Below are 15,594 nucleotides of genomic sequence, written 5' to 3'. Positions count from 1 at the left end.
TGCCGCCCCCTCACCTGGTATTTGTGGTATTTGCTGGTAACGTGGCATTTGCTATGATGTTGCTGTTTCACAGACATGCAGGAACAAAGCCAGGCTGATAAATACAGTCGTGGGCAAAAATGTAGTCAAATTCCGTGTTTTCCTGATTTTCTGAGTGTGAATAACTGAGTGAGACACACTTCCGCACACTTTAGTGCACAGTTACTGTTTATTTACTGAACTAAACACAATGTGGGGAAAAAACATAAATGTGGTCAGTTATGACACATTTTATATCTCCTTTTTTCTACTATCGTTACGACCCGGTCGAGGGTCAGGACGTAACAGAAAATGAGAGTGGCTCTCTCCCAGACCAGCCGCCAGACCAGACACAGGACACCATTCAAAACAGAGAACTGCAGGTTTATTTAGACTTTCTTAAAAATATGCAAGTTTGCACACGGCCAAGCTGAATGGGGACTAGTGACTTCAGGGGTGAACGTCTGGCAAAATAATGAACAAACAACACTAATAATTTAAACCCAACTAAACTAAAAACAAAAGAAACAAAAAGACAGAGTGAAGTGAAGAGTGCCGAGCTGGTCTGGACATGATCTTCCAGGTCACACGAGAGGGGAGAGAGCCCAGAACATCTGCTGAGATGGTGGCTTGGTGCCCCTTTATACAGGAGTGCGCCCCATGTGGCCAATCATGGACCTGCAGTTAATACAACCAGAGGGTAAAAAAAAACAAAATTGCCACAGACACAGAAAAGTTACTTGGGCCGTAGCACAATGTTAATCTCAGTAAATACACTGTGCACTAAAATGTGCTATATTACATCTATATTATATATAACTTCCACTTATTTTACATACTAATTTGACTACATGTGCCCAAACATTTGCATATGATTGCATGAAGAGCAGCAGTTTCAGTCAAATGTCTGAGCACCTGTACAGATGCAGGGTTTCTCACAATTTTCCACCTCAGTCAAACGTTTTGGACACAGCTGCTTGTTTGTTTAGATTCCTTTAAGACTTTAAAGTTTTAAAGTTGTTCCTAAGACAAATTTAACTATTCAGAGTGACGCCTCTGTATGTATTTATATATTTTTGTAAGCAAGATTTTTTTTGAACAAGTAGTTTTCATTTAGTACTTGAACAAGGAAATGTAGAGTTGCAACCACGATGATTGTATAATCCTAGTTACTATGCATATCTCAAAACAAAGGTAGTGTAACGTTGGTCCTTGTTAATGCATTCCAGTCAGTCAGCTGTGTTGTGATGAGGGAGGGAGCGGCAATAATAATAAAAAGAGATGTGACACAGTACTTTGAAGCTTTTAAACAGGAGACTTTAGATTACGTTTAAGATAACAAAGAACATGTATTTGATCATATGAGACCTGAAATGAACCACAGACACTGTTCATTATACAAACTCTTGATTTTATTGATCTCTATGAGCTTTGAGGATCATCTTTATAGGGCTCCAGGTCTTCATGACATGTAGTGGAGATTCAGGATCCTCACTTGGTTGTTCTGGTTTCACTGGATGTGGAGGAGGATGAACTGACCACTTTACCGTCCGCCACTTCTTCTGTAACAATCACCACCTTTCGAGTGGTAGATGACTGTGTGCTGTAAGAGCGAAGAGAACTGTGTGTCAGGAAACTGGAATTTTAAATAATGATGCTTACTTTCATACTGAAACTTCGTCTGATGTTCTACATGCTAAATTACTAAACCATGTGACTGTTAATTAACTGTAATAGCCAATTTCTCAGCCACAGCATTCCCGGAGACCACCTGTCTTCTTTGCACAGAACCTCACATTAAAGCAACACTATGTAGGACTTAAGGATTTGGAGACCTCTCTGGTGGAAATATGTAACTGCACACAACGCATGGAATATACTTTTATAATTTTGTACCGTGGGTTGTGCTACTATTGTCATCATATCTTTGTCAGTATGATTTCGATTCTGAGATCATTTGAGGCCGAAACATCAAGCCGGACCTTCTTTTAGAGTCTGTGTGTGATGTTAATACATAAAGACAAACAATGTGGTGTGAAAAACTCGACGCCTCTGACTTTAAAATGATTATTTCAGGCGTTACAGGCGACTCACAGCAGCAGCAGCTCAGCATATTTTAGCCTGTTTATATTCTCCTCACTCAGTAACGACACTTCATTCGGTTTTAACAAAAAGTATTTGACAGTGCAGCTTCAACCCAGTGGTTCTAACCAGAGTTCCCCCTACAATTAAATTCCTTTCCCGGGGTTGCCATGACCATAATTACACTTTGTGTTTGCTATTTTTGCTACATGCTATTTGGCAGTGAGAGTCTTACGTGGTGGTGCTGGTCTCTCCATCCAGCAGTCTTCTGTACTCGGCGATCTCCAGCTCCAGTCTGGTCTTCACGTCCAGAAGCATCTGGTATTCACGACTCTGGCGCTCCAGATCAGCGCGGAGCTGCACCAGCTGTTCTTCTAGACTGGTAACCTGCACCTGGTAGCCAGCTAGCATTCTAGCGTAGCGGCTCTGGGTCTCAGCGAGGGTCGTCTCAAGAGAAGCTTTCTAAAGAGTCACAGAGGAGGTAGAGTGTTCATCTGCATTGGAACCAGCTGGAGATCATTTAAACAGAATGTAGGAGATGTGTTTATGCAGGAGAAGTGTGGGAGCTCTCACCATGCTGAGCTGAGACTGCAGCTCGATCTCTAGACTCTGCAGTGTGCGCTTGACTTCTGTTATTTCTGATCTGGACGTCTGGAGGGTTTCTGTGCTGATGGCGACTTCTTTGCTCAGTGCTTCACTCTACAAAGAAAAGATCTTACAGTCAGATTCTTCTGCTGTGAAATTCAGTTAAGATAGACTCTTAAACATGGACTGTACTCTGGTGTGAATGTACCTTGGTCTGGAACCAGGTCTCAATTTCTTTACGGTTCTTTGCCACCACGGCTTCGTAGTGTTCGCGGATTCCGGCCAAGACGGCAGAGAGGTCTTCCTGTGGTGCGGCGTCCACTTCCACATTGACCTGACCACCCATCTGAGAGCGCACTGCCAAGAGCTCCTGAAACAGAGCAAGCAAAAGACGTGTGTTATGCATGTTTATACGTTCTAAGGTTACGTTCACACGCAGGTAAAAATGGCCCAAATCCAATTTTTTGTTAGGCTGCTTGTATCTGTCATTAGTCTGAACAGATCACACTCCTACACATGCCCAAAAGAACAATGCTTCATGAGGCACACTCATTTAGATATGAACAACCATGACTGCCAAAGAATGCAGGTTTAGAAGTTTCAATTTCATCTTCAGCAGCAGTTCCAACGGCTGACAGCTGAGCTCATCACCCTGATTGTTTTCAAACATGTTTTTCGGTTACGGTCAGTCCTTTTTTTCATGTCCTTAGTTTCCTTAAATTTTGCTTTCAGACTTCTTTGCTGCTGCAGCCTCGTTCTCCTAGGGCTGCGTTCAGCCATTTCTTACAAAATCTCTTCAAACACACATCGGTTGCGATGAGTGTTTACTTTTTTGCACAGAAACATCGGCCCAAATGTTTGGTGTCACAGCAGCGTGAAATATAAGGATGTCCAGTTAGATTGTCATAAAATTCGCATGCATTCCACTCTGGCTGTTCAGTGCCATTCAGGATTTCAGTACCACATATGAAAGTTTCCGAATCAGAACTGAAAATGGCAGATCCAGTGTTTTTTTTGTTCACACTGACACACAGATAACACCTCTGTGTGATTTATGAAGAAATAGATCAGATTTGGGACACTTTTACCTGCAGTCCGAATGTAGCCTTAGTCTTTGCCTGCCTCATAAAGCAAGTGTTATCAGATGAATTCTAAAGTACCTCCTCATGGTTCTTCTTCAGGTGGATCAGCATATCCGTCAGACCCTCGATCTGAATCTCCAGGTCTGATCTGACCAAGGTCATCTTATCCAGAACTCTTCTCAGCCCAGCGATGTCGGCCTCCACAGGCTGTCTCATGGCCAGCTCATTCTCGTCAGGTCAGAAGGTTGGATGTTGTCACAATCACAGTTCTCTTTGTTTCAGGTCTGAACTAAAGCTGAGATGTAGCAAATCTTAAACGCTGGTGTTGTATTTCATAGCGTTTCTAGATGATTCACTTACTTGACTCTGAAGTCATCAGCTGCCAGCTCGGCGTTATCAATGCCGAGATAGATTCCACCATTCACTGTGGTGGCATTCTGGATCTACAGAATACAGAGAAAGAAAGACGTCAGTGTAAATCTGAAGCTGTGGTTCCCAACCCAGTCCTCGCGGACGTCCAGGTGGATCATATTTTTGTTCTAATCTGGCTCTCGGCACACAAGAACTAGGTATTCGATTTGGAGGGAGTTTGAATACGGCAAAAGTGTGGACTGTCTGAAGTTCCCTGAGGACTGGGTTAGGAACTAATCCTTTAATGAAAGTCTTAAGCTTAAGATTAAAAGGTTTTGCTCAGATATCATCCAGTACAATTCGTATTCATAGCTTTTATTCTGCTCAGGTTTTGATGCCTTTTCTAGTGCTGGGCTTAAGACATGCTAAAAGTAACTAATGAAGTGATGCATTGAAGGTTGAGATCAGTCCAGGAATAATAAGCTTTCTAAGTCTGCAGGGTTTGGGTTAGATTAGGTTAGAGTTAGGGTTTTATATCCATATAGGTTCTTATGAATTTTTATTATGTAATGCTAGTTTTAGTTATTAAAACAGTCCACATGTCTGGTTTGCTTTACTTTTGCATTAAAGGTCTTCATCTACAGTTTCTTGCTCCTGAAAGCCAGAGCTAAAATCTTGAAGAACAAGTAACATGATCCAACACTTGACATGATCCACATACCTTGGCCTGGAGGTCACTGATGGTGGCGTAGTATGCGGAGTAGTCCCGAGCCTTAGGGGAGGCCTTGCTCTCCAGGAACTGGCGGATCTTCAGCTCCAGCTCAACGTTGGCCTTCTCCAGGGAGCGCACCTTCTCCAGGTAGGTGGCTAGACGGTCATTGAGGTTCTGCATGGTGGCCTTCTCATTTGCAGACACATCCAGGGCGTTGACCAGGTTGAAGCCCCTTGCACCTCTACCAACGGTGGAGACACGAACCCCAGAGCCTCCAGCTCCACCATACATGCTGCGGGTGGTCATGTTGAATGAGCGAGCTGTGAAAGAGGCAGAGGCCAAATTTTTGGCATTTTTGGAAGGGTCAGAGGGGGTGAAAAAACGGGCAGAGGAACTGGCGAACATGGTACTGCTGGAGATTGTTACTTTATGCTCAGGCTGGAGGGGAATGAGTGGAGAGTGGAGGAAACCCGCTGCCTTTAACCCCGCAGGGGAGGATCTGGAAGGGTGGCCTGGGGGAATGTTCCACCCCTTAGGCCAATTCCTCGGAACCAGACAAAGCTGTTATTAAGAAAACATTCCAGCCAGGACTTAATGAGCAATGAGATGAAGATTCATAGGAAGGTTAAAAATAAATAAAAATGAAAACAATCACGCAGAGACTTGATAAACAGTAGTTATGTTGAAGTGCTGTGTTGCATGATATCGCTCATTATTCTCACGGTGTTGTTTGACAAACAGCTGAGGGAGCCTCAGGCACTTTCATAATGCACCTACATTCATGCATATATTTGTAAACTATTACATTTGTTCCGGTGTTTTGTAAGGGGCTTGTAAATTCCATACATTTGTTAGCTCATACTAATGAACATACTAATATCTAGTGATATGTACTGCATTTTAGAATAATAGACACCAAAACTACGGTGGATTTTAAATAACCGAGTTCAAACCAGACAGCAGAGATGCACAAAGATGAGCAAAAGCAACACAGCAAACTTAAAAATCAAAACCTATTTATTGTAGGCTAAAGCATACTGCCACGGCGGGCATAAAAACATTTATTACACTGCAAAAATTGGCATCTTAAGTTTATCTAGCTTATTTCTATATACTAATAAAAGTAATTTTATTAGGTAAAATTCTCTCAATATACTGGCAGATAATTTCACTGGTTTCAAGCACATTTCTTAAAACAAGCACATTTCTTAAAATCTGCCAATATAGTGAGATAATTTTACTTAATAAAATTACTTCAAACAAGTAAAGATGTTTACAAATAAGATACATAATCTTAAATTAAGCTTACAACAGTCTCAACAGAAGAAATATTAGATAAATTGACTAGATTTAAAATAACTTTTCTTGACCAGATACCATTTTTTCCAGTGTATCCTATTATGTCTTACCTGTGATGACTCGATGCACTCGTTTGCTTTGATATTTTCACAAAGCCCATTTCAGCCTTTCTATTAAATGAGCTTTGTAAGTACCAAATACATAGAAAACTCACTTTTGAACACCCCCAGTTACACCTTTTAACCGCGACTGGAGCATTAAATTCTAACAGAGGCGTGCTGATAACAAACCGAAGGCTTGAGGCGATGATAGATAGCAACAGTTGATAAACAGTGACTGGAAAGCTGAGAAAACAAGGTGGAGCTTGTCAGAAAGTGTAATGCTTTGATGGGGCATAATACAACGACAGCACTCACAGAAAACAAGTCAAATTTCATCATCTTCAAAAATTGTGCTTAATATGTTTTCTTTACCCATTTGATTAATTAGGCCTGTGATCAGTCGGGATAGATCCAGGCTTCAACAGGCCTACCTGTGGCTCCACCCCTCATCTGAAGGGGTACAATCAGTTTTTTGGTACTTAATGTTGCTTAAAGCCTATGTGGCCATAAATCTGAGTATTATAACATGGTGACCAGTCCAGTCAGGCTGAAGCCCAGTTCCTCTGAGCTGTAATGTTGTGTGACCAGTTTCTATTGAACCACATTGGGGTGTTTTGGTTCCTCTCAGCGGTTCTTTCTCTTGCTCTTAGGGAGTTTTTCTTGGGGGCTCAGACCCCCCTCTTTAAAGCTGCTTTGTGACAGCGCCTGACGTAAAAAGCGATATAATAAATAAACTTTGACTTGACTGATGCAGAATTACTGTTTATTTGCTGAATTTAGATAATTGGGGGAAAAAAATATATGGCCTGTGCAAAAATTATGGCACAATTTATATTTTATACATTTTTGTCAATATGTTGAACTCAGCAAATAAATAGAAATTATGCTCTAAATTTATATATATTTATAATATATATATTAAGTTGTTCCCTGTAGAGGATGTTGACTTATTTTCATTTATTTTATTTACTAATTTGACCACAAACTGCTGCATTCAACTGCTGTCTGACAGAAGATTATAGTTCCAGTCAAAAATCCAGGCACATGAAGGGTTTTTCTTCATTTTCTACACCAGTAAAAAGTTTGGACACCTGATTTATGCTTTTCACTTTTCTTAAAGACATTTTGATCTTAAAAACTTCTGCTTCAAAGTTTCTAAGATGTTTCTAAGACAAATATAACTATTCCAGTTGATGCCTATGTAGGAATTTACTTCGTTCGTTTTTCATACAAGTAGTCTTCATGTAGGACTTGAGTAGGAAATGTAGTGTTGGAACCACGATTATTATATCATCCTAATTACTATACATGTTAATTAGTGTAATGTCAGTCCTCGTTAATGCGTTCCAGCCAGTCAGCTGTGTTGTGATTTCATAGTTTTGATGTTGTGATTATTATTGTTTTTATAAAATGTGGACAACAGTAATAAACAAAGAAGAAAACCTGTTTTATGAGTAGGTGTGTCCAAACTTTACATTGCTAGTGTGACCAATACGTGACACAATACTTTAAAGCTATTAAACACTAAACCCCAGATCATGTTTAAGATAATAAAGCACATGTATTTGATCATATTAGCCTGAATGATTGACTGATTCTGTAATTGTTTGTGAATCATTTAAGTCTGAAATGAACCACAGACACTGTTCATCGTTTAAACTCCTGATTTTATTGATCTCTATGAGCATTAAGGATCAATTTCATATGACTCAGGGTCTTCATGTCACATAGTGGAGTTTCAGGGTGAACTGACCACTTTACCGTCCACCACTTCTTCTGTAAGAATCACCTCCTTTCGAGATGACTGGGTGCTGTAAGAGTGAAGAGGATTGTGTGTCAGGAGACTGGAGTTGAAAAGAGTCACGCTAACATTTCCAACTACACGACTAAATGCAACATAAATGTAAATGTAAATGAAACGTAGAGTACATGTCAATAAGTAACATTTTTTTATTTTTAAACTATGATGCTACTTATGAACATCATAAAGTGCTTTGCAGGACTTTTATATTGAAATCCTAAACCACTAAACCATGTGACTGTTAATTAACTGTAATAGCTAATTCTTCAGCCGCACCATTCCTGGAGAACATTTGTCTTCTTGGCAAAAAACTTTACATTATAGCAACACTATGCAGGATTTGGGGATTTGGAGACCTCTCTGGTGGAAATGTGTAATTGCATGTAACATTTGTGCTTTGGACCCCCCCAGTGGATGAGTCTGACTTTTGCGAGTGCGTTTAAAGAGAATTCAGAGAGAGCTCAGTCTAAACCTGGTGAAGGAGCATCTTCTGAGGATGTGAGTGAATTATCTACTATAGTCATCACATCGTCATCAGTATGATGTTAATTTTGAGATCATTTGAGGCCGAAACACCGAAGTGGACCTTCTTTTAGAGTCTGTGCTTGTTATGTTAATGTGTAAAGATGTACGATGTGCTGTGAAAAACCCTCAAACAAATCTGTCCCAGTACATCTGACTGTTAAATGGTTATTTCAGGCTTTACAGGGCGACTCTCACCATATTTTAGTGTGTCCTTTTTTCTCCCCACTCAGTATTTCTACTATTTTCTGTAGTGAGAGTCTTACGTGGTGGTGGTGGTCTGTCCATCCAGCAGTCTTCTGTACTCGGCGATCTCCAGCTCCAGTCTGGTCTTCACGTCCAGAAGTATCTGGTACTCGCAACCCTGGTGCTCCAGATTAGCGCGGAGCTGCGCCAGCTGTTCTTCTAGACTGGTCACCTGCACCTGGTAGCCAGCGAGCATTCTAGCGTAACGGCTCTGGGTCTCAGTGAGGGTCGTCTCAAGAGACGCTTTCTAAAGAGTCACAGAGGAGGTAGAGCATTGAAACTGGCTGGAGATCATTTAAACAGAATTTAGGAGAAGTGTGGGAGCTCTTACCATGTTGAACTCAGAGTCCCGGTTAATTTCTAGACTCTGAAAGGTACGTTTGACATCTGTTATTTTTGATCTGGACGTCTGGAGGATTTCTGTGCTGATGGCGACTTCTTTGCTCAGTGCTTCGGTCTACAGAGAAATAATCTTACAGTTAGTTTCCTCTGCTATGAAGCTCATTGAAGATAGACTCTTAAACATGGACTGTACTCTGGTGTGAATGTACCTTGGTCTGGTACCAGGCCTCGATTTCTTTATGGTTCTTGGCGACCACGGCTTCGTAGTGTTCGCGGATTCCAGCCAAGATGGCAGAGAGGTCTTCCTGTGGTGCAGCGTCCACTTCCACATTGACCTGACCACCCATCTGAGAGCGAATTGCCAAGAGCTCCTGAAACAGAACAAGCAAAAGACTTGTGTTATGCAAGTTTATACGTTCTACGTTCACACAGCAGATAAAAGGGTCCCAAATTCGATTTTCACAATATCTGTGTAATGTAACCTGTATCTGAATTAGTCTGAACAGATCACACCCCTGTCCAAAAGAACAATGCTTAATGAGGCACAATCATTCAGAGGTAAACAACCATGACTGCCAATGAATGCAGGTCTAGAAGTTTCAGTTTCATCTCAGGAGTAATCATGCAGTTCCAACGGCTGACAGCTGGGCTCATCACCCTGAGCTCGCTGTAAAAGGGCACGTTATTCAGCCACGGACACTCCTTTGTTTTGTGTCCTTTCTTCAGTCTTGGTTTCTGTGAAGCTGAAAATGTCGTATTCAATGTGTTTTTGCTGTTCAATGTGCCACACAGATAACACACCTGTGTCACATCTGAAGAAAAATATTGGATTGAGCCACTTTCAGGTTTTGCCTGCCTCATAAAGCAGCCAAGTGTTGTCAGATGAATTCTAAAGTACCTCCTCATGGTTCTTATTTAGATAGACCAGCTCCCCCCTCAGATTCTCAATCTGCATCTCCAGGTCTGACCTGACCAAGGTCATCTTATCCAGAATCTTCCTCAGCCCAGCGATGTCGGCATCCACTGACTGTCTCATGGCCAGCTCACTCTCATGCCTGGTCAGAAGGTTGGATGTTGTCAAAGTCACAGTTCTGTTCATTTCAGTTCTGAACTAAAGCTGAGATGTAGCAAATCTTAAACGCTGGTGTTAAATAGCATTTCTAGATGATTCACTTACTTGACTCTGAAGTCATCAGCTGCCAGCTTGGCGTTATCAATGCTGAGATAGATTCCACTGTTCACTGTGGTGGCATTCTGGATCTACAGAATAGAGAGAAAGAAAGACATCAGTGGAAATCTGAAGCAACCCAGTCTTTGTTGACGTCCAGGTGGTCTGTATTTTTTCCAGTCTAGCTCTCAGAATACATGAGCTAGGTATTCAATTTGGTGGGAGTTTAGTACAGCAAAAGTGTGGACTGTCTGGGGTTCCCTGAGGACTGGGTTAGGATCTAATCCCTTCATAAACGAATAAAAGGCTTTGGCTCAGATATCATCCAGTATAATTCACATTCATAGCTATTTGTCTGCTCAGGTCTTGATGCCTTTTCTAGTAGGAGGGTAAAACATGGTAGAATTAACCAATGATATAATGCATTGAAGTTTGAGATCAGTCCAGGACTAACAAGACTTCTAATTCTGCAGATAATTTAAACATTTTTTTGGACTTGATTTTCTTGGTAGAGGAAGACAGGAGTAAGGTATAAGTAACATGATCCAACACTTTAGACCTACCTTGGCCTGGAGGTCACTGACGGTGGCGTAGTATGCAGAGTAGTCCCGAGCCTTGGGGGAAGCCTTGCTCTCCAGGAACTGGCGGATCCTTAGCTCCAGCTCAGCATTGGCCTTCTCCAGGGAGTGCACCTTCTCCAGGTAGGAGCCCAGACGGTTGTTGAGGTTCTGCATGGTGGCCTTCTCATTTGCAGAGATGTCCACGGCGTCAGCCAGGTTGAAGCCACTTGTAAAGCTGCTGCCGGTGGAGATACGAATCCCAGAGCCTCCAGCTCCACCATAGACGCTGCTGGCCCTCCTGCTGCCCAGATGGAAGCCGCTGGAGGCAGAGTGCACAGGGCTGGCCCTCATAAAACCGGCGGAGGAGACGAGGCTGTAGCTGGAGAAGTTGGAGGCCATGGTGCTGCTGGAGATTCGGTTCCCTTCTGCTCAGGCTGGAGGTGAATGGGTGGAGAGCGGAGGAAACTGGTCCCTTTATGCCTGCAAGGAAGAATCCGGAAGGGTGGCCTGGGATAATGTTTGACATTTTAGGCCAATTCCTTGGAACTAGACAAATCTGTAATAATAAAAACAATCGAGTGTGGACATGATGAGCAGTGAGATAAAGGTTCATAGGAAGGCTAGAACGAAAGGTAAAAATGAAAACTACCAGCAGGGACTTGATAAACAGTTATTTTGAAGTTACATGATATCTCACCCCTTATTTTCACAAACAGCTGATGGAGCCTCAGGCACTTTCTTAATGCACCTGCATTCATCCACACATTTGTAAACCCATACAGTTGTCCAGTTTCTTTGTAAGGAGCTTGTTAATCCAGTACATTTTATAGCTCATACTAATATGCGTACTATATCTATCTATCTATCTATCTATCTATCTATCTATCTATCTAGTGATTGTTCTTTATTGTAAAATAACAGTTAAGACACCAAAACTACACTGGATTTGACTTAACTGAGTTCAAATCTGACAGCAGAAATCGACAAAGACTAGGAAAAACAACACAGCAAACTTAAAAATCTAAACCTATTCATTGTAAACTAAAGCATACTGCCACAGTCGGCATTAAAATGTTTATGGTACATTTATGCCTTACCTGTGATGACTCGAAGCACTGAAGTAATGTTAGACATTTGTTTTAATATTTTTACAAAGGCCATTTAAGACTTTGTGGTAAAAGATCCTTTGTAAGTATCAAATACACAGGAAACTCTGTTTTAAACACTCTGGGTTACAACTGGAGCTCCAAATACGAACACCAGCATGCTGATAACAAACCGAAGACTTAAGGCAATGGCGGATAGCAATAATTGCAAAGCAGTGATTGGAGGGCTGGGAAAAGAAGGCAGAGCTTGGTGGACAGTGTAATGATTTGATTCGGCATAATGCAACGACAGCACTGACAGAAAAAAAATCTAATTTCATTATCTTCAAAAATTATGCTTAATAAATGCACTTTTCCATTTTGATTTGGAAATCCAGGCTTCAACTGGGCTAAATGTGGCTTTGCCCCACATCTGAAGGAGAACAGCCAGTTTTTTGGCACTGACTTTCTTCATGTTGTTAACAGGAATACCAGTATTGGTGATACAAATTCAGAATACAAAAATTATGTCCAAATTTCAGTCTATGTCACATTTTGATGAAGCAATATTGAGAAAACAATCATTTAATTTTTTGGGACAATACATTTGGACTACTTAACCACTAAATTTCAATCATCTATACCATCACAATCAATACTTGTTTATTAACTACATTAAAATCAGCAAACAGCATGTGAGGCTCCTACTAAAGCCTGAGTAGACTGATAAATCAATGTGATCAGTTATTATTCTGTAATACTGAGCTCTGCTAAAGCCTGAGTAGACTGATAAATCAATGTGATCGGTTATTAATCTCAGTGTTACTGAGCTCTGCTAAAGCCTGAGTAGACTGATAAATCAATGTGATCGGTTATTGATCTCAGCGTTACTGAGCTCTGCTAAAGCCTGAGTAGACTGATAAATCAATGTGATCGGTTATTAATCTCAGTGTTACTGAGCTCTGCTAAAGCCTGAGTAGACTGATAAATCAATGTGATCAGTTATTAATCTCAGCGTTACTGAGCTCTGCTAAAGCCTGAGTAGACTGATAAATCAGTGTGATCGGTTATTAATCTCAGTGTTACTGATCTTACTCAGAGATTTCTCCATCTGCCGTATCACTTTACATTCTAAATGTATTGTAAATATGTAAATTTCTATGTATTTTAATGGAATACGTTACTGAATACATTTAGCCCAGTGTGTTAAGCATGGGCATTCATAGGCAAATTTTAGGGGGGTTTTAGCCCCCCTTTCCTAAGTGAATGTACATTACTAGTCTAAATCATCTGTAGTTTATTCTCATCACAACGTACTGTAATAGCAGGGCACGACTTGTGGGAGGCGCTGCTGCTGCTCTACTGCAGCACTGCCTCTGCTCTAATACCAGATATTGACTAATATAATGTTCAGCCAATCATATCAGACCTGAAATGTTGTAAGCCAATCATACCGGGGGGAGGGACTCTGTTCATGCACTGCACAGTAACTGAGCTGAAGATGGGATTTTGGCTAAAAGACTTTCTTCAAAATCTATAATATACAGAGTTAAACTGAATTAAATAGCTTGAATATCCATCTCCAGTGTGGATTTGTGGCAAAGACAGCTAGTTGAACAACTAGTTTAGAGTGTCTAGTTTAATCTCACTTCATAGAGAGAGAGAAAGGAACGAGAGGCACAGAAATCACGTCATTGACAGCTTTTTATGTACCTTGTTATCAGGTTTTCTTCAGTATTTGAAACAGTGACTCCAGTATTTGCTGTATAATGTTGTTTACAGTCAGTTAATGTCAGTGAAGAGGACGAGGCTGAAGTTGCTGCCTATTCTCCAGATTCCTGCTTGAGTTTTCTGCTGCGAGGCGCCAGAATGAAACTGCTGCAGCATTTAAGGTGGAACGGAAGAAGCTGATTCAGCTTTGTGTGAAACGGTCATCAAAACACAGTTTATATCCCTCAATTCCTCAACCTGGAGATGGACATTAAGAGGCAACAGCTCCACTGAATTCCAGTCAGATGAGGAGATTTTTATCAGTTAAAACAAACAAAGAATGAATTGATTGATCATTATCCCCTTAGGTTCTTGTACGTCTGAGTTTAGTAAATGAATGTATTACTGAACACGGGAAGAGGGAGAGAGAAGCTGAAGGAGACTGACGGGACTGATGGAGCAGATCTGATGGAGGTTGGTGATGAAGAAGAAAGTAAGGGTTGTAGAAGCTTTCGGTTTAAATTAATACTAAATTTAATTTAACTTAACTGAAAAAATATATTTGCCAACACGAACATGAAGCCCTGTCACCCAGCTTATTAAACATGCCTACAAAGCAAAATCACACTCTTTCTGATTGACCAACTGAGACTGAACTGATCTGTAATCTGTGTATTTGAGAAATACATTAAGGACCTGCAGCTGACCTAAGAGAGCAGACAGCACTGCTGGACTTCAGCACCTTCGCCTGATCTGTGTCTGTTGTAACTGGATGGTACAGTGTTTGTTATACTGGTTCTGTGTTTAATACAAACTATGAATATTCAAATCTACTGTGATCAAATCTACAATTTGACCAAATAACCATTTTTTGATATACGTATCACGGCTGATGTACTTGACATTTTCTGTCTGTTGCTTCTCTGAAAGTGCATTATAAACATTTTGGGGCCGATACAAAGTCCTCTTTGGGGAACAAGCCCCCAGACCCCCCTAGTACAGGCTTAGCCCCCCATCTACGAACCTCTAGTGACGCCCTGGTGTTCAGTTTTCAGCCATCACTACTTTTTGTATTCTGCCCAACACTGACAGACCCACACCAATCAGCACCTACAGCCCACATAAATCCCGCCCACTCTGCCACCTGTGGGACATTGGGAATTCCAGATGGTTGCTGTGTCACAGACAAGCAAGAACAAAACCGTGCTGGCAAACAAAGTCGTGTGCAAAAGTTTGGGCAAAATTCCATGTTTTTTTGATTTTGTAAGGAAAAAAACAGAGAAGAGACTCCGGCATGTTTTAATGCACACTCACTGCTTATTTGCTGAATTGAACATATTTGGGAATAAAAATAAAAGACATGGTCTGTGCAAAAGTTATTTAGATTTTATGTTTCATTTTTTCCCAGTATGTTAAACTCAGCAAATAAATAGAAATTATGCTCTAAAATTTTCCATATTTCAGTTTATTGCCTGAAGAGGGTGTTCACTTATTTTCAAACGTAGTGTTGGAACCACGATTATTATATAATCCTAACAGCGTTTCTCATGTCACGCCTTCCGTAACGGAGACTGACACTCCTCACTCCGTTCAGCACTCCGACTCCCAGAATCCACTGGGATGTCACATGAACACAAACTCTCAGCAGTCCACCTATCAACGCTCACCTGCTCACCTCATTATTAATTTCTGACACCTGTTGTATGGACTACATATGTTTGTTTGCACCAGTTCCTGAGCATTAGCGAGCCTTTGCTTCTGTGTATTGACTTTCCGGTTTGTGTTTCTGCTTGTCTTTTGTTTACGACTTTAGCCTTTGGACTCTGTTGGCCCTCGGGTGTACCGACCCTCGCCTGTGCTGCACTTTGATTTTGGATTCTCCCTTTATTGAACCCTTTTTACTTTAGTCTGCTCTGCATGCGTCTGACTA

General features: G+C 41.2%; 2 protein-coding genes across 3 annotated transcripts; both read right to left on the bottom strand.

The window, feature by feature from the left end:
• Positions 1–1,490: 1,490 nt before the first annotated feature.
• LOC118805188 (keratin, type I cytoskeletal 13-like) lies at positions 1,491–11,343 on the bottom strand. 2 transcript variants are annotated; one of them, XM_036565807.1, is made up of 7 exons: positions 10,873–11,306; positions 10,319–10,401; positions 10,040–10,196; positions 9,351–9,512; positions 2,674–2,799; positions 2,336–2,562; positions 1,491–1,621 (listed from the first exon to the last, which is right to left on the bottom strand). In XM_036565807.1, the coding sequence occupies exons 1-7, from the start codon at positions 11,266–11,268 to the stop codon at positions 1,510–1,512; spliced, it is 1,263 nt and encodes a 420-aa protein (XP_036421700.1). In that variant the 5' UTR covers positions 11,269–11,306; the 3' UTR covers positions 1,491–1,509. The 2 variants fall into 2 exon arrangements, with proteins under 2 accessions (XP_036421700.1, XP_036421701.1); XM_036565808.1 differs by lacking the exons at positions 1,491–1,621; positions 2,336–2,562; positions 2,674–2,799 and adding exons at positions 7,889–8,041; positions 8,820–9,046; positions 9,131–9,256 and having other exon boundaries at positions 10,873–11,343.
• On the bottom strand, positions 4,358–5,281 carry LOC118805192 (keratin, type I cytoskeletal 13-like). Its single transcript, XM_036565820.1, has one exon. The coding sequence runs from the start codon at positions 5,233–5,235 to the stop codon at positions 4,786–4,788; it is 450 nt and encodes a 149-aa protein (XP_036421713.1). The 5' UTR covers positions 5,236–5,281; the 3' UTR covers positions 4,358–4,785.
• Positions 11,344–15,594: the final 4,251 nt, after the last annotated feature.

The sequence above is a fragment of the Colossoma macropomum genome, unplaced genomic scaffold, assembly GCF_904425465.1.
Source record: "Colossoma macropomum unplaced genomic scaffold, Colossoma_macropomum, whole genome shotgun sequence".
NCBI lineage: Eukaryota > Metazoa > Chordata > Actinopteri > Characiformes > Serrasalmidae > Colossoma > Colossoma macropomum.
The sequence above is the reverse complement of the archived record's forward strand: the minus strand, read 5'-3'. Positions and strand labels throughout refer to the sequence as shown.